Below are 23,179 nucleotides of genomic sequence, written 5' to 3' on the forward strand. Positions count from 1 at the left end.
GTATCTGCTAAATTGTGATGTTCAACCTGAGCCACAAAACTGACAACTCTTTTTTTTTTTTTTTTTTTTTTTGAGGGGTTGGGGGGTTTGGGTGGAAATGAAGTTTTAATTTTGTGCGTTCAAAGCTCGGCTTCCAATAATTAAAAAAAAAAAAGTGTTCATCTCTTTTGTGGTGTTCACAAATCAGAGCATCAGTCAGAAAATGAGGAACACAAAACCACCTGTTAGTAATTATGCAAATGAGTGACAGCATCACACAGGAATTCCTTATTAGCAGGGAAACCTATTGGCAATGGAAAAGGTATTTTGTCAGCAGAAGAACAGACATGTTCAAGAATCTATAGCACTTTTCCAGATGATAGAGATAAAAGCATGTCTAACGGGCAAAGGTTCTTCTCCCCAAGCCATTGCTTTTGTCCTATTCCTATTCCTGCCCAGAATCTGCAGATTCCAGCACTGTTTGGGCAAGTAAATTAATTTCTAGCCTCTCTGCTTATATTGAAATCCTCATAACTTTCCATTTCAAGTGTATGTACAAGCCATATCCGGCTGCTGTTTCCTTAGTCATTTTATCTATTTTTCTTTTAGTCCAGAAATATCACTTTTCACACCTGGAGCCCAGCAAGTTCATAAGTCCAATTCCTCTTCCAACTATCCATGCCCCTCTCTTCTTCATACCTCACAGGAAATGGACTCTTCTTCACTGAATGTTTGAACAGGAACTCTTTTTTTTCCCAGGTCACCCAAATACAGCCCACCCACGAATTTAACACAAGAAAATCAGCTCAAGTACCCAAGGACCCTCCCAGGAGAGTGACAGCAACAAGAACACAGTGCAGACACACACAGGAAAATGCTGTCCATATCTGCCTTCATGGGTTCTCTGGCATATGAACGGATGAGTCTATTACTGGTTTTGTTTAGGCAAGTGAATATTTGGCTAAATTTAGTGACAATCCCTGGACAAGCAAAAAAAACAAAAAAAAAGTACACCTCTGGCATAGTGTAGCTATTCCCAACACATTTTAGGTATGTGATGTTCAGTATGAGGCACCTGCACTTCTCAGGACAAAACCTTCCTCCATTCTTCTCATTCCTGCCCATTTCACTCCAATTATCCCCTTTGCCTCTAAGCTGCAAGAACTTCAACGTTCTTAGAGAAAATTATTTTGTCCATTTAATTTAATTCTGTCAACTAAAATAATTTTTCCAGTTAGGCATGACAAATTTTGGATAAAGCCATTTTAATTTGATAAACTTATTAAAACTGGACAAAGGAAAAAAAAAAAATCCTAACGCTAAGCAATGTACTTGGCCCATCTGTAACAATGTGAATCTGGACCAGAATATTTTAATGACACTTTCTGCAAATTTTCAACAGCATCTTTTTCACAACTTCTTTCCTAAGAAGAGCTGAGACCAACTCCTGCTCTCAGCTCACACACAACTCTCTTCATTTCAGCATTTGTGTTTCAAGACATGATCCTAAGCTAAGAAATTCAGATCCAGATCAGTTGTCTAATTGGTGATTTAGAGGCCCTGCTTCATCCCCATTGAATTTAAACAACTCTGTGTGTGCCTGTACACTAACTGACTTCCTCTGCATACAGAAATAATTTTAAACCAGGTTTTAAGAAGCTGTGTGTAAACAGCTAAGAGATTAGAATGTGCATAGTTATGATTTGGCTCCTTGTGGCTGTAAATTCTCCTATCAAGGAGATGAGAAAATAAATTTGTGTCTCATTTTGTGGTGAACCCAGCTGAGGAGAAAGTAAATGGCCCTGAGGTCATTGGAAAAATCACTGGATTCCACATTAAGGCAATTGAGGGGAATACATGTGTGTTTGTCTTACATCAGATTCTAAAACTCTATCTTTTCAAAAATATTTAAGAAGTTACTAGAAAATTAATAGCTATATAAGGACAGAGCCCAGTTGGCAAGGCCATGCAAATACCAACAACTGCTTCTTCCATTTTTCCATCATCTCTGCATTTTGCAAAGCAGGAATCAGGAAAGAACAAGTTATCTCTTATGTTATTTCCTGTATTTGTATCACTCAGAAAACCCCTTCAATATGGCCAATAGCTAATTATACAGCTATGAAGTGATCAGAGTGAATGCCATTGCCAATGCAATTAACATTCTTTATGTGAGATTAACTGGATTTGAGTCACCTGCATAACTTACTTACAATGTTAATCTCTCAGGAGACAAAGTGCTGCTTGCCCAAGCATGCTAAATAAAGAAGGTTTCTTTGCACAACCAGGTCAAATTTAGTTTCAGAGCTAATCTTGGGGTGAAAAACATCTTTTTCATATTTTTTTCTTCTGAAATGGTTCGCCCATAAATAAAACCTTGCAGTATAATTAAATATTGTTACTCTGTCAACAGCATCCAGAGCACAATATATTTGAGAAACAACAAGAAAGGGTGATAAATTAAAATCATAGGCGCATATAAAATTTTTAATATACTTATTTTATAAGCTTTCACTGAGTAAATAAAGAACCCACTTCCCAGACTTTCTCTGATGAATATTAAAAAATCTTTGAAGAGAACTATAAAATAGGTCATGGTTATATGTCATGTCAACCAGTCATGCTATTACTAGGGTGACCTTTATAACTTCAGAATAAACTTTGCTTGCAGTTATGAAAGGAGATTGTTAATGCAATCTGGACACACACCTACAATCTGTTGCAGTGCTTGAGGTATGTGCTGCAAGGAAACCTACAGATCCAAGCCAGAAACAGAAAAATGCTTTCCTTGCTTTGGGTGCTGACACAAGTTAACCTCAGAACTCAATTTTTCCCCATATTTAACAACTGCTCTGAGTATCACAGTCTATTAGAGAGACTCAGATGACCTTCAGATGTATTACTGCCCTTTCCCCGTTCCTCAGAAAGTTAGACAGCTGTATATGGGGCCTCAATCTAATTAAAATGATCCTAACTACCTTAATATATTTTCTCTACTGAGGCAAGTGCTAGAGTGAAGGATCTGATGGTCCTCATAATGCAGAGCCTCAATCTGATTTAGAATTGTTTTTCTTTTCTCTGTCTTTGCTGGATAGAAGACATCATTTTTCTAGAATGTTTTTGTGTTCTAAAAAGAGTATTAAAACACAAATTAAAAGGCTTTGGGGAAGGATTTAATAGCAAATACTTACATTTAAATGTTTTTTGCACTTTAGCATTCTGATTCAAAAGGGGGAGAAAAGGAAACATTAGATGGTTGAAAGTTTCATTTCAGAATGCTGTCAATAGTATAGGTATTTCATTAAATGCAACGTGATCTGTAGGGAGTAAATATGGCACTCTCTGCCAAAAAAAAGAACACGTGGAAGAAGACAGGATATTACGACCTCACTAAAAGTACCTGTGTTGGCCAAATAAATGAAAATACAATTACAAAAGAAGGTGGTATTATAATTAGAGATTATATTCTACTGCATCTTTTTAGGCACTTTTCCCTTTTTCATTTGAGAAATAAGCACTTGTGTAGACATCACAAACTCCTACGCTCTAAGCAGCACCCAAGGGGTGATGAGCTTGCACAGCAAAGGCATGGAACACCAATAAGAGGCAAATGCAGTAAAATGAATGTTATCATTTGCTAGTGGTTTTCTCCTTTTATGTACATCTACAATCATGTTAATTACAGGTTTTACTGACTGTTACATACAGACTTTGGGGACCAAATCAGACACTTTTTTCAGAGCTGTATTGTTATCCTATAACAACGTCTTGGTATCTGTGGATAACAAATATTCCAAAGCTAAACTGGCTTTTTGCAAAGTGTCACAAGTAGACTGCAAGTGGAAAATACAGGGATTTGAAGAAAACCAGGAGACTTGATCTGAAGGAAAAAATACACACTGCTGATTTCTCTGTCTTGACCTATGAATGTATACCTGGTTTTGGTAGATTTTTCCACCTAACTGGGAAAGCTTTTCAGGGTACAACGGGTCAAGACTCTGCGAAGGCCTTCCACATAGGCAGAGCTCAAGAAAGTAAAATGGGGCACAATGTTGTCATTAAAGGGATTTTGGGGATTTTTTCTCTTCTAACGCCATGTCATCATAGTAGACTTTTTCTGAAACTAGGGTTTCTGTTTCATCCTGACAATATCTACAGAACATCAAACACAAATACTTGCTCAAGCATCAGACAAAAATACCTGTTCATCCCACAGGACCTTGTTAGCTGAGAAAAGGTTTCAGATACCAAAGATAAAATCAAAGATTAATCCAAAACAATCTTTAATATGTCCAAATTGACATATCCTTTAAAGATATTTTTGTACTATTCTTACTTATGCTTTATATTCTTTTGAGGCTCTTCTAAATATATCTTTTTCCACTGCTTGATGCCAGCCTCTTGAAGCTGATATACTAAGGTTTCATTGATTTCACTGAGCTTTAGAATCAATATACAAGATATACCTTTGTACACTCTCTTCAAACATACCATTTCAAGTGCAAAGGGAAATGAAAGATCATGAAACAGTTAAAGCAACTTGAAAACTTAGAACAGTGAAGTAGCATGACAAAATGATAAAGGTTATCTTAAGGAGTAATATCTTCTCAATTCAATTTCTGGCTCCATATTATGTATTTACAAACAAAGCTTTCTTACAAATTGGAATTAAACTGTTTCTGTTTTGCATCTTGCTTTAATTCTGTTCAGCCAAGGGCTATGAGCCCAAACAAAAGCAATGCAGCCTAATTTGTATCATTTACACTTCGGAAATTGGCCTTTAGAATAGTGTGCACACAATAATCAAGTCCCATGCTGCCTCTTTTTGTGAACATTAGGACTGAGGTTATTAACTTTCTTTAAAGTGCAACTTAAGATTGTGACAGACCCTGTCTTTCTGCTTTACTCCAAGATTACACCTTGGAGCTTCATAAAGGCAAAAACTAGAAGAAATGCTTGAAAAAGAAGGCTAACAAAATGTAGTGAATCTTTGTCACTATTCAAAGCACAGTTTTGGATAGCACTGCTTATATGATCTTTATGGTATTTTACTGTGAAAGCTTGCCAATTTTCTGCTAATAGAAGAATCATGACTTGGGAACAAAACTAATGCAAACTGCATTGACACTACCAATATACTGTTAAGTATACTGTTAAGTATACTCTTAAGTGCCTAAATGTTGAAAACAAGGTTTCCTATGCAGATAAGCTTGGAAAAAAAAAAGTGAAAGTTCTACATGTATGATTCATAACTATCTCTCAGTAAAGGTTATTCCATGGATATTAGCCAAGTGGACATATTCTGCACATGGGAAATTTTTATTTTCTCCCCCTACTGCTTCCCAAGGTTCTTATGGCCATTTTATTTTATTGTTTTTAAACTCAGGAAAAGTGTAATCTTTCAGGCTAGGCTTCCATGCTGCTCCCCCTGGGCCACCAGTTCCCAACACACTGACTTAGTTTTTCCAGAGGCAATGCCTCAAGCTAAATTTACTGTACAGGGAGCCAGAGATCTGTCACAAGTCACATGCAGAAGTTAACTTCAGGTATTACAGAAGAACTTGTAAAGCCAAAAGTAACAAGTAGATGGTTTCTGGAGAGGTTTGAGTATGTACGAAACAGTTCCTTCTCCTACATAATGTGTTTACTAAGTCTCCCTTCACACTGTTTGGAAAATTGTCATTTGGGAAGGGAATGAAGACACGACTGATCAGCTAATTAATGTACATTCCTTTTCAGAATCAGCACCAGCTATGGCTTTGCCAGACAAATATTAAAATTCTCTAAGCCTCCCACTCACGATCTATTTATTTTTACTGTGAAGTCCATTTTCAAATATGTTCAAAACAGTTAAAGTTTGGCACAAGAATTGCATATAAGTATTCCTAGTATATTTTTCATCAACATTCGCAGTATTCCCATGTTCCTCAGACCTGTGAGTCATATTAGTGGAAGGCTGTGGACCTAACATATGATCCTGGTGGTTTAGCCTGTGCTTAGTGGAGCCAATTTGAACACACAGAGCCAATCTGATGTTTCCCAGAGTCGCTGGATTTATTGGATTTGTGCTTAGAGTGACTGGACTGTCCAGTAGATACATTGCTTCCTGGAAACACCATGGATAATGCTCTCTAGTCACTGTGCACATCCCTGCTCAGACATGGGCTGCTGCCTGGAGCCCAGGAATGGAATGTAACTGCTGGAAAGTAAGGGCAAGCCCTGTCCTGTTGTATGGAGAGGACCAGGAGTAACCTGGATGTGATGTTATGGTGAGGCCAGTGCACCAACACAGAGCTTCAGGGCCAGGAGGCAGCCAGGAAATGGGCACAGGACAGCCAAACCTTCTACCCTGAGACAGCAGGTCATAACCTGAGCACCTGCTTCCTCTGTGCTATTCTTGCACAGCAAAAAGGAAGGAGAGGGGATATCTGGGAATACCCAGAGAGAAGGGGAAATGTAGACAGGAAGATACCACAGTAGGGAATTTTAAGTACAATTTCTTTATGTAGTCTAACACAATTAAGAGGGATTAAAATATCTAATTTCATTTATTGCTGATTTTGTTTGGTATTCACCAAATAGTTTTAGATTGTATTTTCCAAGTTGATTGCTATGATTATACCCTGTAAAAAAATCAGAATACTGTAATTTGCTATGTATTATTTTACATATCAAGATGAACCTAATATATTTCATAGCTCTGCAGGATATGAAATTACATGCACATTTCATCTTTCATTCCTACAGTTCAATGCTTTTTAACAAATTATTTTCTTAAGGATTTCTTAAGGCTTTGTAGTTTAGGACTGCAATCTGCTTGCTATCCACAGGGAGTATTAGCAGAGATTAGCAGTACTTAAACTGATGAAGAAGATATGTCATGTCTCTTTTGCATCTGTATAAAATAGCTACAACTCTAACAGATTGGCTGCAAAGGTAATAATAATTTGACAGAGATAGTTTCCCTGTTTTTTTTTTTTTTTTTTTTTTTTTTTTTTTTTTTTTTTTTGTTAAGGTATAATAGCTCTGTTTTTAAAAGCCACATGTTTCCCTGAATCCACAACAAACCAGTTGGAGTGGAAACCTTTTCAGTCTTGAAAAGCTGGAAAGCAGCATATACTCAGAAATTCATGCATCTTGACTAATAAAAATCTTTCTCTGCCTTTTGTGAATCACATAATATACATATTCTTTTTAAGTGGATAAACAAATTTTGAATTGCATATACATGCAAACACAGAGATGGCAATATGTGTGACTGGGTTTTTCAGTGCACCGTATTAGGCAGAAGGTGAAAAAATCTGGAGCATCTGATTCACAAAGAACCTTAGGATTTCTGTTAAAAGTCTGGTGTTACAAAGAATCTTGTTTGGAATTTCAGTACTGTATCAAGGATATCAAAGAGGTGTAGCAGGAGGGAACATTAACACTATTTCTCTCTCTTTTGTCAGCATAGACATGTTTTCCTGAGCAGTGAGGGCTTTTCCTTATTGATCTTCCTTTGTTTGCTCAGAACCTCTTGACTAATTCCTACAAACCCACGACTGTAGGACATACCACAGCATGATTTTGTGGCTTGACTTCTTATCCAGTGGTTCACAGGATGAATCCAGCTCTAGGTTGGGTTATTATTCTGTTCTTGCTCTGGACCCTAACCATGGGGCAAGTGATCCTAACAACCAACTTCTTGCCTCGCCCATCTAGGTCTAGAAACTCTTTCACACAGGAAGCTTATTAATTTTTAACTCATTCAGCAGCACCAAAAATCTAAATACTGTCCTGGCTTAGAGGAGGATAAGCTGTTTCAGGTTCATTAAAAATTAATTCATTATTTAATGCCAAAAGTTATCTCCATATATTCAAAAATTTGATTTTGGAATTGTCTCCAATGATGTTTTACTGATCAACTGACTTTTTCTGTGCTTTCCTACAAAGGTTTGATTTAACAACCCCTTGGGAATATGGAACTATTTAAATAGGCAATCCTGGTCTAAATCTCTGGCAAGCAGGCATTGTCAACTGTATCAGAAGTAGCTTAATTACATTTGGCCATTCTGTGAGGAAGAGCATTGTCCTGCAATAACAACTCTGGTTATGCACACCACTGTGGATCTCCAGTCAGACTGAAACTATGTGCTTAGAAGGAAAATGTTGAGCCACCACAGCTCCCTCATTATAAACTGCAGCTTTTAAAACCTGGTCTCCTTCTGAAGCTGCTAAATGCATCTTGGGCAGTAGTGCTGTGTTTTGTTAACCTTGCTTTGTCTCGTGTTTTGATGAGCCACCCAGGGTAATTCAGCCTACAACGTCTGTGAGAAAAAGCAATAAAAGCAGAGGTCTCTTTACCAAAGACAGTCAGCTCTGCAGGGTCACTGTCACGCTCCCCCACCATGTTGGTGCCCACACAGGTGTACATTCCTGCATCACTTTTTCTGGTGTTGGAGATCATCAGCTTCCCACCACGAATCTGTTTCAAAACAAGGAACGTATTTTTAACTTCAGGTAAACAAAATACATCAGAAAAAGTGCTCCCTTCTTGGGCAACAAGTTCCATAACCAAGACATCCTAAACTTTTTGTTTGTAAATATATGTATAGTTTAAAAATTATATACTTAAATATTTCAATATACCTAAGCTGTTCTAGAACACATTTTTATCCCACTGACTAATTTCAATTTGAAACGAATTTCAACTGCATTTGATTTTGTTCCTTTGGCTTTCATTAGATTCCTTATATTTCTAAGATTGCATTTCTTGCTGCCTCTTGGCAGCACAGAGTGCTTTTATTTCTTGCATGGGGATATGTAAAGCACTCTTGACATCTCTCTGGAAAAAAAAAAAGGCAATTTGACTTAGTTTTATTTAGTTAATTTTATTTTACTGGTGTCTGAACAGTCTCCTTGATCATTAATAAAGACAGATTTTCTCTTTTTGTTAAGGCAAACAGACTGAATCTGGCCCAAATTGGGAATTCAAATGACACTTAATATTTTCTTGGCTAGAAAGGGTGCTTACAGAGTGAAAGAGCAGAGTAGTTGAAAGAAATGAAGTAAAAATGTGTGGATTGAGAAGTCACAGTGTCAAAAGTTAGACAATGGGGTGCTCCAGAATAAGCTTGGAATTTAACCAAAGAAACTTGAGAGTCAGAGAATGATAGCCAGTTCTCTGCAACTCTTTGCTCTTCTACTCTTGAGTAGACCCTAGCACAGAAAGCCTCCTCCACAAATAGCAACAGCTCAGATTCTTTGGCTTAGAATAATTCCTTAGGCTTCCAGAGCCACTAACAAGCTTCCTGAGAGTACTTCCATGTTGAATAAGGTCAGCACTGAATCTTTCCATATAACATAGCACTTTATTGGAAAAATATTAATGGTGAAAAGCTAAGCATTTAAAAATTAGGAAAGAAACATGTTCTCAACCCCTTAATTTATCCCATTTGCTTGCACAGACCATGATTTACCTCCAATCACTTGATAAGTTAAATATTTCTGCTGGATCCTTTTTCATTCATTACAAGAAATGAACGGCCACAGAATTCAACCAGTGTTACTCATTTGCTTAACATTTATTCCTTCTCAGGAACCATAATTCTTTAGACTATGACTTCAGCCTTCATTTAGACACATCCAAATTACCACAACTAAAACATTACTGGTATCGTTCTAACATGTTGGGTTTTTTCCCCAGGGATTATTTGTGCACCTCATAGATTTAATTGAATTGTTAAAAAGGTAAAAGCAAACTGGTCAAGGACTAAGTCCTTCACCTAACTGAGCACCTTCTATGACTGAATCTCCAGCTCTAATGGCAGACCTCCATCACACTGGATTTACAAACCAACTCTCAAAAAAAGCTCAAGCTGGAGAGCTAGACTAGGAGCAATAAACAGCCTTCCCCCCTCATTTGGGAAAGCTCAGAGAGGCAAACTGCCAAGAATAGCATCAAATCCATGGGAAAGGCCATAAAGCTGTGTAAGTTCTGCTGCACTCAGCTGTGGGCGCTGTATCTACAGATGAAAAACCACCTGAGTTGTACTCACACTGATCCTCTCCTCTCTGTCATCAATACGGACTTTGTCTTTCTTCCAGTAGATGGTGGGCTCGGGGTGCCCTCGAGGGGGCTGGCACTCCAGGATTGCAGGCTCTCCAGCTGCCACCACCACATCTGTAGGGTTTTGGCGGAAGTCATCCCTTAGCACTAAAGTGATAAATGAAAGAAAGAGGGAAAAAAATAATAGAGGTGATGACATTATAAGTGTGGGGGGAAAAAACTTACAAATACATACTATTAAACAAACAAGTCTCAACCATTATTAGATGATCACTTTGCTTTTTATATTGACTGTAAAAGATCTCAAAAAGTTGGGCAGATATGCCCTTTTGTCAAGTGGAGGCAGACTGGACATTGCTCTGTATTTAAGTTACAAAGATGCATAGCACCCATTACTCCTCTTAACCTTGACAGGATCACTTTCCATCATTACAAAAGCAGCACTGCAGGTTAGATGTTGATCATGTTGGATTGTTGTCTTTTCATGACAGAAAACAGCCTGCTGAATATCTACTTTGTCTGGGTCTCCAATTCCAACACAAGCTCAGTAAAAAAGGGACAGAATTAATACTGAATGGCAGAGTTACACTTTGGCTGAGGGCATTGCCATTATTACTGTTATTATTGTATTTCTGGCACATAGATGCTAAAATGGTCACCAGTTCTGAAAGGTGTCAGAGAAATAAAACTGATCGTAACGTACTTCCAACATATTTATTTCTTCCTTCTACATTTTTAGTTCTAATATTTTTGCCACCTTGACCAGCCTTATTCCATTCAAAAGAATTATTTAAATCACCCAGCTGTTTGAGAACAAAATTAGGCAACACAAGGTGGCTTCTTATGTAAATCAAGCTTCTGTAAAGGATTAGGTCCAACTAGCTGGCTTGAATGTGTTAGAATGATATCCACTTCATCCTTATTCTTCCATGTGTGTCCTAGTCTCTAGGTTAATTGACATTCTTATGAAGATAAAAATGAAAATAGCTCTAGATGAGCTACTGAAAAAGAATTTAGGGCATTGCCCCTCCTTGCATTCCATCTGCGCATGGCTTTCATTACAGCTTTAAAACAGTTCTTGCCCTTAATGGAACCAGGGCCCTCTGAGAAATTAGAAAACACTGTATCCTAGTGAAGGGGCAAGTCAGGAAGAGTTCAGCAGAAATTGCTCAGTCTCATTTCATAAGCAGAGATAATTTACTGCTTTCAATGTTAATAAAACGTGCCCCATTTTAACATTTGGAACGGAATACTCTTCTCTTCTGTAGTACGCCAGAAGAAAAATATGATTAATACATACAAGAAATGGTCTCTGAACAGTCTGAGGTGAGTGGGCTGTATAGATCTGGCACACAAAATGACATGGAGGTAACTTTTATTGTTCTCCATTTTGGGATACACAGGTAGATCCCAGAGGAAGGAGGGAATTAATTGGAAGTTAATTCCTTTTCTAACACACACACATGAAAAGAGTGACTATTGAGGTCTCGTTCTTGAAGCATAAAATAAAAGTGACAGGAGGCAGCTGGCAACAAATGCAGCTCTGGCAAGAACCCGTAGTCTTCTTAGGTGATACACCCAATAGACATCAAAAAACTCAATCCCCAAATATTTCTGAATAATACAAATCTTCTGATTCACAATAATCAAATTGGCAGAAATGGAATTTATACAACTTCAAGATCAAGTGGAAGAAATAACTTATGCAGAGCAGAGCACAGAATTAGTATGATGAAGATCATGGGCTGCTGACTATTGGCAGCACAACACTTTGCAAATCCAAGAAAGTCAGTATCATGGGAATGTCAGGGAAAGAACCAGAAAAAAAAGTCTTATAAAATCATGTTTTTTCAGAAAGCAGCTTCATATGTCTCCGTGATCCCCACGATACACAGGAAGAGAAAGTACTTCTAGACAATGCCATGCCCACATTTGTATAAGTGGCAAATGGATAAAAATTAATTTCTGCTATTCTTATTACTACACACAAAATAAATATTATCTTATTGGCTTGATTCTACCTGTAATTACAGAACTTCAGTCGAAATACATTAGTGGAAAATCCCCAGAAAATCAGCAGATCCCACCACATAATAGCTTTATATTCCTTACTCCTGGCAGCAATATTAAGGAAAGCATTTTCCTTGAACATTTCACACTGCTGTATGAACCTGACAAACAGTTTCTTGGAGTGATACACAGCAAATTACATTAACGTTCTCTGAATCATCCCAGCAACTGTGTAAGGTTCCAATCAGCCTCAGAATATGAGGCTAAGAGGTGATTTGATTTTATCACATTCCTTTACCCAAAGTCTCACTGCAAAACTGTCTTGAATAGAAGACAAAATTGATGCTACAGACTATGCTTAATCTTGCTCTGTACCTCAGCACATACATGAATCTTGAATAGATACATCTCACCATTTCCATCTAAAGCATTCTATGTTTTGGAGGGGAAAAAAAACGTTGGAGAAAAAAGAAATAGGGAAGTAACAAAGCAGTCACAGAAAAGCAAAGATAAGAGAAAAATGCACAAAATATAAATTAAAGTGAGAAAATAACTCAGAGAGGAAGAAAGGAAACACGAACTTTAAGGAGACGAGAAAGAAAAAGGCAGGTAAAGGAAGGGGAAAAAAGAATAAAAGCAGAGGGAGAAAACAGGGTAAAGAGAAAAGGACACAGGCTGCCATTCCCGTGATTAAGTATTTTAATGCAATCTAACAACAATGAAATAAGGCATAGGTATTAATCTGATCAGCCCAGAACATCGTCACTCCAAGAGTGAAGGACCAGGGAAGAGGAGCGCAGAGCATGAGCTGGTAAGTTTGGCTGTCCTCCTGGAGGGGCACAGGAAGCCACAGAAGGAAGAATCATCAACTGGAAGTGGAGTTCACACGTATTAGCACAGTAAATGGAAAAGTTGCAGCACAGCTTAGTGCACTCACCATATCTAATGGTACAATCATCTGTGAAAACAGAAAAATGATTGAGAGCTGCAGAATATTCCTCAGCCAATTATCCACAATTGCTGGGTACTTCCAAACAACTATTAGTGTGCCTGAGCAGACCACCCTCTTCCCACACAGGCAAGAGGCTTTTGTTCACTTGAGAAGGCACCCATCCTCTGGGCCCTTTTGGCAGGGAAAAAATACGAATGTTTTAAAAATTGAACAAAAGCAGCATTATGCAGCCATCAGCTTCCTCATCCTGTGCTCTTGCTTTGCTTTATTCCAGTTTTACACACAGCTCCCTTCATGCCTGCATGGGTGTTTCCTTACATTTTTGGGTGCTACCTTACATTCATTCCTGCGAGGGTGGCGAGACCCAAAGAAGTTCTGCATGCCCCATCCCTGGAAGTGTTCAAGGTCAGTCTGGGTGGATCTCCAAGCAACCTGCTCTAGGAAAGGTGTCCCTGCCCATAGAGTACAGAGGGATCTTAAAGCTCCTTCCGAGCCAACCCTTTCTGTGATTTTATGACCAAACAAGAGGTGCCACAGGGGAAGGTGGCCCCACACTGCATGCCACCCCTGGGACTGCAGCACAGCTGTACCCCAGGGGCTGCTTCCCCTACCAGCCCATCAGCACAGACACCTTCACATTTCAAAAGGAAAAGCCTTGCAAGGGCAAAAGCTTCCAGATGGCTGAGCCTCGCTGTCTGGAAAGGCACTGAGGGACTGGAGAGCTGCAAAGAACATCTAAAGCACACACACCGCCTACAATGGCGCTGCGGACAGAAGTTAATTAAAGTTTGATCGCTGTCTTTGTGGCTCAAGCTGATGCTGCTCAAACAAGATAGATGTCTGCAAGCAGTCACAGCAGTCTTTAAGGCAGCAAAGCCCCGTATGGCCATTTCCAGGTAGCCAGGAGTGTAACCAGGGAAAGAGAGCACACCCAGCACTGGGATAAACACACAGAGCACACGCCTGCCAGAGCGAGGGATGAGAGGGAAAGGAGCAAAAAGGAGCCCCCGGTCCCAAGGCAGCTGCTAACAGCACCTGCCAGCTTCGGCCTAAATCCAGGCCTCGGTCAAACTGATGCTCAGAAACTCAGGGAATTACATGGAAACTGAATTAATTTCCTCGGCTGAGGTTCCAGCAATTTGTTTAAAGGAAGTGGAGATAAAGCCACGATGTTTATGGGGTAGGAGGGAAAGTGGCAGGGTCAAAATTATTCTAGGCTAGATACCCATGCCTTAATCCTTCTCTCCAGCTTTCAAACCCTTAGAAAGAAAACATTTTTATAGGATTTACATTTACATGATGATTACAAATAACCATCTGTCTGCTTCCACTTTTTTCAATCCGATCCGTGTCCCACGAGCCCCCAGCCTGTGGTCAGAGCAGCTAAGCTGGAAGGAAGAAGAGGATGTCTGTCAGGAGGCTTTGGGATAATTGCATTCTTCTCCCACCAGTGCTTGCCTCTCTACCCCCTCCCCCCTCTGTGTGCACAGTGAACATCTGAAATTACCAGGGACAGGAGGGAGGGAAAGAGTATCTTTGTTGCCTTTTTCAATGAATTATAATGTCTTAAAACATAGCTACATCTGTTGTGCTGACTAGAGGGTATAAAAAAATATCGAGTAAATATTAATGCGCTTCTGTAACTTGGGTCCCAGTAGTTCATCTTCCCCCTCCTGCTCTGTTTCATGCTTATCTGAGAGTAATATTATTCTCACATAAAGATTTTACACAGGCACATCAGTGGTGGTTTGGTCACCTGCCACACCACAGGTAGGTCTCTCCTGATCCAAGGCACTTCCCCACAGGCATTTTCCTAAATTCTCATCTCTCCACCACTGCTTTGGCACCTCCCTGCTCTGATACATACTGATACAAACAATCGACATGAGTTACTAAGTCAAATAACTGCCCAGATGTCATGCAGTGGACAGATTAAAGGATTATTATACTTTTAGGTAGCATATGGTGCAGGGAGGTATTTTAGATCTTGAGTAATGTGTATGATCTGCTGAAATGGTCCCTGAACAAGCCAGCACTACCTGCTGAAACAGGGTGAGAGAAGGAAAACCCAAGGGGTCATAGACAACTTCCCGTGTGAAGAATAATACACTTTGTTTGAAGATGCTGCTGCCTGACCTCTTTGCTTCAGCAACTGTCTCTGCCTCAATTTGTAAGGAAAATTGTAACAAAAACACACAACCTTGGCAACAGTCCTAGGCAAGACTCTGGGAGTTCTTGAGCTCCCTCTGCATGTGCAGAGAAAAAAGCAGCCAGGAAAAAGATGCTACCTTTAAAAATATATATTATAAGGAGCACTTTTTCCTCCTGTTTTTCCCATCCTTTGCCTATCTCCTGATAGTAATACTGCCTAGCAGACAAGAACGTTAGCTCGTATACCATGACTCAAATATGTCCAGTAAAATGGAATCCCAAGTTCATAAGAATAAGTTTCAGAGGTGTTAGGATATTTTTTAAAAGTCTAGTAGCTTCAGCAATGTTTGATTAGTAGGGTAGCTAGAAATCCAAGTAATGATCAGAGATACCTGCATCAAGAAACAAAAGGAGAATCTTCTTCCTTGCCAATTCAGCAACCTTCCTCAGGTTCATCCCCTTTTCTCACTCAGTATTTCATGTGCTTCTGAACTTAGCAACTTACCCAGTATTTACAGCTCAAGGTAGCTTGCCCTTTATTCTCAGGCCTCAGTAAAGACAAAAAATGCAGAGAAAACCTTGAGACATCCTCTAAAACTTTTAACTGCTTGTATATGCAGATACAGATACACAAACAATTATGATGAACATAAATGCCTACATGTAAAAGCGTTGCTTCTACAGACAGAAGATATTAAACCAGGTGAACACAGAATTAGTGCTGAGGTGGGTGAAGCGACACTGACAAGTAAGGAGACATTCCACATGGAGTCAGTGGGAGATAAGTGTTTTTTTGCCTCTCCTCTAATCTGCAGTCTGAGGTGTATACCCCAACTAGCTGACTGTAAAAAGGTCATGAGAAAAGACAGACTCATTTCCTCTCTTATTTACAGCACACACTGCCAGGTGTCAGACTTTGAAGTCTTTCTAGGCCAGTTAAGGGCACTGCTGACCTATTTTCCCTTTTGCACAATTACACAGGTATACAAGTGATAGTTACTGCAGACTTTAGTTTATTATTTCTTTTGATTTTTTAAAGGCTGCTATTTGGGCTGAATTAAGTATACGCAATACTGCCTGAATATACTTACTGAAAAACTGTGTAATCTCCTTGCCTTTCTTGTGATTCTTTATGATCACTTGAATGAAATCTGACATCTCCGTAATTCCTTTTTCAGAAAGATTTTATGTGACTACCAAATAGCATGAAGAGCTGAGATTTTTCTAATTTAGAACATAACATATTTATGTTTAAGCCTCCTGATTGAAAACGGAGTTCTATCACCTGTCTTCCTTGCAATGAATCCCCGATAACCTTCTCCCTTCTTTAAACTCCCACCTCCTTCCACCAGCAAATTCTGAATGCTGCAGTTAACAGTCAGCAATCTCATTACCCATCTGCTATAAATCTTCAAAAGCATCACTGTGTTTTGACAGTCAAGAAAGGCAAAGGGAAGCAATAAGCATAACCAAGTATTCTTTATGAATGCAAATATCCTGAAGACCACATTTAAGTAATTTCAGAAATCTAAAGCTATACAACATAATACATTGAAGAATTTTCCCTAGGATACAGACCAGATTTCTTCTTTCTTATTCGTAAAGCATAATCAGTCTTGATGAATGCACTGCATAGATTGCTAATGTGAACAAGAGACACATTACTAGGAGTTCTATTTCACTAAAACTGAAAGCCCAACTACTTGCTTAAAGTTCAGAGACTTTCTAGAAGAACTGATGCCATAATTATAGACAACAAACTTTTAAAAAGTGCATGGTCTGCTGTAAGTCTTCAAATTTAACGAGGATCAGACATTTAGCAGTTTAACTCAGATCTGAAGATAGCTTTTACATGATCTTCACTTTTAATGGTCTACATATTCATGGGCATTACATAATTAAATAAATGTAAGTAATTACTTAAGTAAATTAATTACTTACTTATTTTTTTAGCAACTAATGTGAATATCAGATGTGGAAGCAAACACAGCTTAAGGAAACATCACATGAAAATTGAACTGACACTTTTTCTGTCACCTTTATGCCAGAATGCAAAAAAGTGCATAAAATGCAGAAATTCTTTTCAGCAGGAATATGGGACAAGTTTCACCAAAAGCACTAGAGACTCTTAAAATCCCATAAACTATTATTCCCTCCCAAGAATGCAGTAGGGGGGACAGTGTTTAGGAAAAGTGGAAATGTCCTAAGCTATTGTTATAAAAGGATTGTTTGGAGTTTGCCTGTTTGCCTTTGGTTGCCAAAGAAAGAAACCAAAAAAAGAAACTTAAAAGAATTATAAATATGTTAAAAAAATTCAAAAGAAATGTCATCCAAAATAACTCCTCAGATGTTACAGATATACAAACAAAATTCTGGTGGAGCTTTTCACCATGAAGTTGAGAAGAGCACACAGGAAACTGCACTTCACATTTTGAGTCTGTGTGTACAGCAGTGAGATTCCCCAGAATGTGCAGATTTAATTAGTGAGGTTCAGAAACTACAGTCTATTAACATGAAGGTTTGCTGTTGGGAGTACCAAAGTTGCACTGCCAGGTATCTGGAGGTGCTCATCCTAATGAAAGCTACCTAGAGTTTGACATAACATTGAGCAATTGCATTTTTTCTGTTTCCAAACTGAAGTTGGTTCTCCTGCAACCACTTTAACCCCACCACTACCCTGGGCTTACAGTTTGAGCCCAGCCAAAACACCTAAAATGTCCATGTGCCCTCAGTAAAACAAAGGAGTAAGAGCAGCTGAGAATTATGAAAATTAATACAAATGAATGAATATTTCTTGTATGAGAAATATAAAATGTTACATGCTTCATTTAACCAGTATAATACAGACTGCAATCTCAGAGCTCCACTGAAGTGTGAATAGCCTCTAATAAACTTCTTGTGTACACATGCACAACACACACACAACAGCTGGGATGCTTTCCTGTCTTGGCAGGGGGCACTGCCACATTACTGCTATACTTCAGACACACTGGGCAAAGCATCAAATAAAATATGCTGTTGCCTAACATAGGAAACCTCTTCCATCCATCCTCCATTACTCCATGCCCAACCATGGTCTCTATCTGTTAATTATAAGCTAAAACTAATCCATTCAATTTAGAACAGGATTTTTTTTTTTTTTTTGTGCTACTTCCTTCAGAAGTCAGGATTGGAAATGGGATATTTGAGCAGACATAGCACGGCATGTATTCCTCAATAAACTTTTTGTGACTCCATCACGAGGGGACTGTGCAGCCACACTTCATCAGACACGGAGCTGAGATGTGTCCACAGCTGGCACACAAAACCAGTGGGAGCCACCTGCTGCTTCCCAAATACCTCCCTCCCCATCCTGCAAGCTGTCCCCATGTCAATGGCCATTTTGGGGTGCTTGCCAGATGCCATTTCAACAGGCTCCATAAGCCTGGCTGGCCTCACATGGTCTGTCCCACAAACAGGAATGTCATGGCACACAGGCTCAGCAGCAGCATCTCCTCCTGGACCTGACCTTCAGTCACCAGCCTTCTGAAAGGCTCAATGGTTTCCACTTTTTATAGAATTTGTCCCACCAAATACAGAGTGGAAACTGGAAAAGCATAAAATGTGCTCACATGGTTGTTACTGAGGCATGTCCAATACATTCAGGCACCCCCTCTAAAACAATTCACAACAAAGTCCCACCTCCTAAAACTCCTCTATTGCTTATGTTTGCGTATTATTTTAATTCAATATTATTTTGATAATATTCAATAAATTAAAGAAGTAGGAATGCATGGCCTAGAGAAACTGTTCTTTAGAACATCTACTCTATCATCTCTTAAAACAATAAAGACTTTTTCTAATGTTAGGATTGTTTTTGAAGTTTTGTCATTGGATTTTTCCTTCAAAAAAAGGAATTTCAAATTCTCTCAAATTTAACAATGGACAAAAAAAGGTTAAAGAACATATTTTCGGTATTACTTGACAAATGCAAAAGAATTTATCTGTCACTTGTGATGGCATCATTCTGCATAGTAAATTTAAGTTTCCAGAGCTCTAAAAACAGAAGGAGCAACGTGATACACAGAGTCTATATTAAAGTGCACTTAGGATGAAGTTGAGTTCTGTCAACATATTACCAACAAGAAAATAATCCACAAACATCTAGATAAACAGTAGCTCTCTATGGTCTAAACATGAACAGAAAGCCTCAATTTTGAGATTTTATGCAAAACCAAGGAACTAGTATAATTTGCCAGCAACCTTTTGCAGTTATGATCTATTCAAATAGCCCAAAGAATTACTTCTATACAATATAAAATATAACTCTCCCACTTATATTCAAAAGTAAAAAAGGAACATAAGAGTTCCCATTGCCCTCATTGTTATTCAGTACATGATACAAGAGGAAAGAAAAAAAAAAGTTAAAGAAGTGGGAGCGAAGACCGACGGTAATAGCCTGAAGTAACAATTTTGAAAGGGGAGCTTAAGCACCCAGAGAGAGATGAGAAACTGGATGTCCAGCTCCAGCCTCCAGTCACACTGTGCTGTGCCTCAGACTCCCAGTGACCTTCAGCTGAGGGGTTAGACTCAGACACACTGTTGAAAACACAGTAGCACAATGGTGGAGATTGCAGTAAATGTGATTTTTTTTTTTTTTAAACCACTACCACTGTCCCAAAGTGCTATTTTATGTACAACAAATGTTAAAAAGAGTACAAGAAACTAGCATAATAAAATAAAGTCCCACGTGCCACACATCCTTCTAAACCCTTGGTGCTGAATATTCCTCTGGTAGCTCAGTAGAAGAGAAAATCAGGGTAACTACAGATCTGCCAACTCTTTCAAAACAAGAGAAAAACTGACAAAGAGCACAACACAACTCTGGGCCCCACAACAGAAAAGCAGCAACCTGAAAAGTGCCTGTGAAACAGCCTTTAAGTTGCTCAAGAGCTGGAACAGCCCGTACTAAGGAGGGCTCACATTCCTCTGAAGGGTCTGAAAGACCTATGTTAATTCCACATTACAATACAAAATCCATTTTACAATCTTTTTTCTTCCTCTTACCTCCCTTCCAACTGCAAGGGTAACAGAGACTGTTCCAGCTCAGGCAACATTCCATAACTAAATGTTAAACAGGTTTAAACAGAAACCTCCCAGCACATTTCAGTCACTCCTTTCCCTCCTTAGCACAGAGTTAAACTAGACACACAGTACCTGTGTCTGTAGTTTCCACAAAGCAGTTAATCTGTGTACATTTACAGAGATTCTGTCATTCTTTGCTTTCACTGGAAAGCAGGAGGCTATACCAACTAGATAAAATATTCAAGCACCATATGACAGACAAAGCACAACATTGAAAGAGGCAGATTAGATTATTAGACTCGACAGGATTGGATGGAGGGATTTTTAGCCTCCACCACAGTATTCACCTGGGATAGATTTTAGGTCAAGTACTACAAACATTTCCTTCCATGCCAATTAGAAAAGAAAAAAAAAAAATATAGCAACAACTCCTGTTGCTGAGGATCTTCAACCCAGACCACTCTGCTGACCGAATTCACAGCCCAGATTCATAAACAACTGAGAGAATGACAAGCTATTACAAGCAGAGGGAATAAGTGGCCAGGAGAGAATAGCACTACTTAAAGCAGATTTTCCAGCAAGGAGAATGTGTTGTCAAACTATGTAGCATGTTTCCCCATATTTAGACTAAGGAATTTGGAATAAGGAATATATAAAAGGCAATAGCTCATATAACCAGTGCACACTGTGGGATTTTTCTGAGACCAGGAGAACTGGAAACATTCTGTAGTTCACTTGTGCAGCTTCAATTAAGGCAAATTGAATTAAATTCTCCCTTGAGGAGGACCTCTGTAGCTCTGCTCCTCCTCTTCTGAACAATTCCAGATGTAGGTGTAGAACATTTTCAGTTTCTCTCTGAAGAATTCCACATGCCTGGCTGTGCTCCCATTCATAGAAAAAGGTGAGCTTTTGGGGCAGAAGCCATGGGGCGCTAAACAGTGCTCAGTCAATAACTGGTACATGTCTGATCTCACAAATTAATTCTGTTCACAGGGGCTTCCTTCCTTCCTTAAACACAGACAGGTCTGCTGGAAACAACTCAGAAGAGATGGAAACACTTCTGCTGCTGAACAAATGGAATTCTAGTACTGTGTGGCTCATTCACACAGCCAGCAGCACTTTGTTTTCTTTCCCCCATATCCGGAATTTATTACCTGCTTACTAGTTCTTCTTTGCTCTTCCTTTTACCCATTCAATCCAGAGCACTAATCAGGATTCCTTTTCAAATGCCCCCAGTCCCCTGACTTCTGTTGCAAGGAATCATCCTTCCAGTGAGGGTCTGCAGGTTCACCTGAACATTTTGAAGCTCAGAGACCAGAATTGCTACTCTCAGGACACACCTTTCAGTCTGGCTCAAGCAGGAGTCACAGAATTCCTGCAGGTCAAATTGCTCGCCGCAGTCGCTGATTTTTCTCCTTCAAGGAGACGTCTGCTAGAATGTTCTTTCCCCCTCAAGAGCAGGGGTTAGGAGATCTGCTCCATTTTATTGAAACTCATGAAAGCTTTCAACACCCGCAGAGGCTTCCCTCACTCCACTAAAAGGCTGTGACATCAGTGAAAATATTTATTTATTTTTAAATAGCAGACCACAGAGCTATCCTATGAACAAGAGACTATACTAAATCAGCGCAACTAATACTTTGCTTAAGATTTTAAGATTTTTCTCATTCTTTTATAATCAAACATTTGGGGACACTGAGCTACAATCCTCCTTTATCAAATGGCTAAACAGAAATGCCAGCTTTGGCAAAGAGGTAAATTCAATGTGTAGCTGAAATTACTGAAAAAGAGCACTTTAAATTCACATAATGCAGGATCTCAACAACACCTAAATAGACATTTGAATTTAAATGCAGGCAGCACAGAGCTGTTAGGGGGAAATTTACCTGTGATTTCTAGGCATCCAGGAGCCTGGACTGCAGATATCCATCACTTTTACAGTGGGCATGTCAGGAGAGATGGTAGCTTGAATTCAAATCCCTACCAGTCCTTTTTAAAATAATAAATCCAAGACATTTATTCAGAACCTGCCTTCAGATCCTACTGGCAGTGGTAAATCCATTAAACTTTGCTTTCACTGTTCATGATGTTTATAAAAATAGTAGGTGGAATTATAAACCAGCAATTCAAAGCTTGGTATTTTTTCTACTCAGATGCAATAATGAACTGGATAAGAACAAAGTTGACCCAGGGATTTCAATACAGAAACTTTCATTGGCAGCCTGAGCAGTAGTGTGCAAACCCATATTTTTATGTCAATATAATAATGGCATTTCTCTGCCTATTAATAAGTATAGATCTACTGCTGAATTCATGGTTGAAGTGACATCATAAAATGAGTTATATTTCTCCTTAAACTATATAATTAACTCTTAATGAACCCTTTCCTTTTCCCAGTAAATTCAATTTTGTCTAATCCTTGGGTTTATGGTAATGTTGAGCTCATTAAAATGTTACTTAAAACTCATTAAAATGCACACTGAGAGGTAACAGCTTCATTGCAGTAATATGTTGTAAAAGAAAAAAGAATGCTTTATTATCATTTAATTGTTTCCAAAACTGAATACATTTGCATAGTGATGAGGTTCACAGGATATTTTCAGTAGTGCTCAATAATTAAGCAGCTCAGTAATTAAAAATGCATTTTCTAAAAATAACTTTAGGTTCCTGCTTACTCCCTGTTGTTTTTATCAACTGGGAGAAGTGCTCATGTTGATACAGTTTACAGAACTGAGAAACAGTGATAGCTGAATTGACATTAAAAAAAGGAAACAGTTAAAGCCCTTGGTAAATTCTTGTTTCAAAATAATAAGGTAAAACTGCCACCAACATATATTATCAGTCAGACTTCCTAAGCCATATAATATCCCTCCAATCACTTTTTCAACACCAGGGACAAGCAGGAATTATGCAGGGGCCTTTCAGTTGCAAAGCCGTATTCTCATTTTCATAATTTATTGCTACCATAGGTT

At 38.8% G+C, this 23,179-nt stretch overlaps 1 protein-coding gene across 1 annotated transcript in view; it reads right to left on the reverse strand.

The window, feature by feature from the left end:
• ROBO2 (roundabout guidance receptor 2) overlaps positions 1-23,179 on the reverse strand; it is a 389,500-nt gene that overhangs the window by 131,894 nt on the left and 234,427 nt on the right. The window contains exons 2-3 of the mRNA XM_062515337.1: positions 10,020-10,177; positions 8,326-8,446 (exon numbers count right to left, since the gene is read on the reverse strand). Coding sequence (XP_062371321.1) covers positions 8,326-8,446; positions 10,020-10,177 — 279 coding nt within the window. The remainder of the gene's footprint in view (positions 1-8,325; positions 8,447-10,019; positions 10,178-23,179) is intronic.

The sequence above is a fragment of the Cinclus cinclus genome, chromosome 2 (assembly GCF_963662255.1).
Source record: "Cinclus cinclus chromosome 2, bCinCin1.1, whole genome shotgun sequence".
NCBI classification, from domain to species: domain Eukaryota; kingdom Metazoa; phylum Chordata; class Aves; order Passeriformes; family Cinclidae; genus Cinclus; species Cinclus cinclus.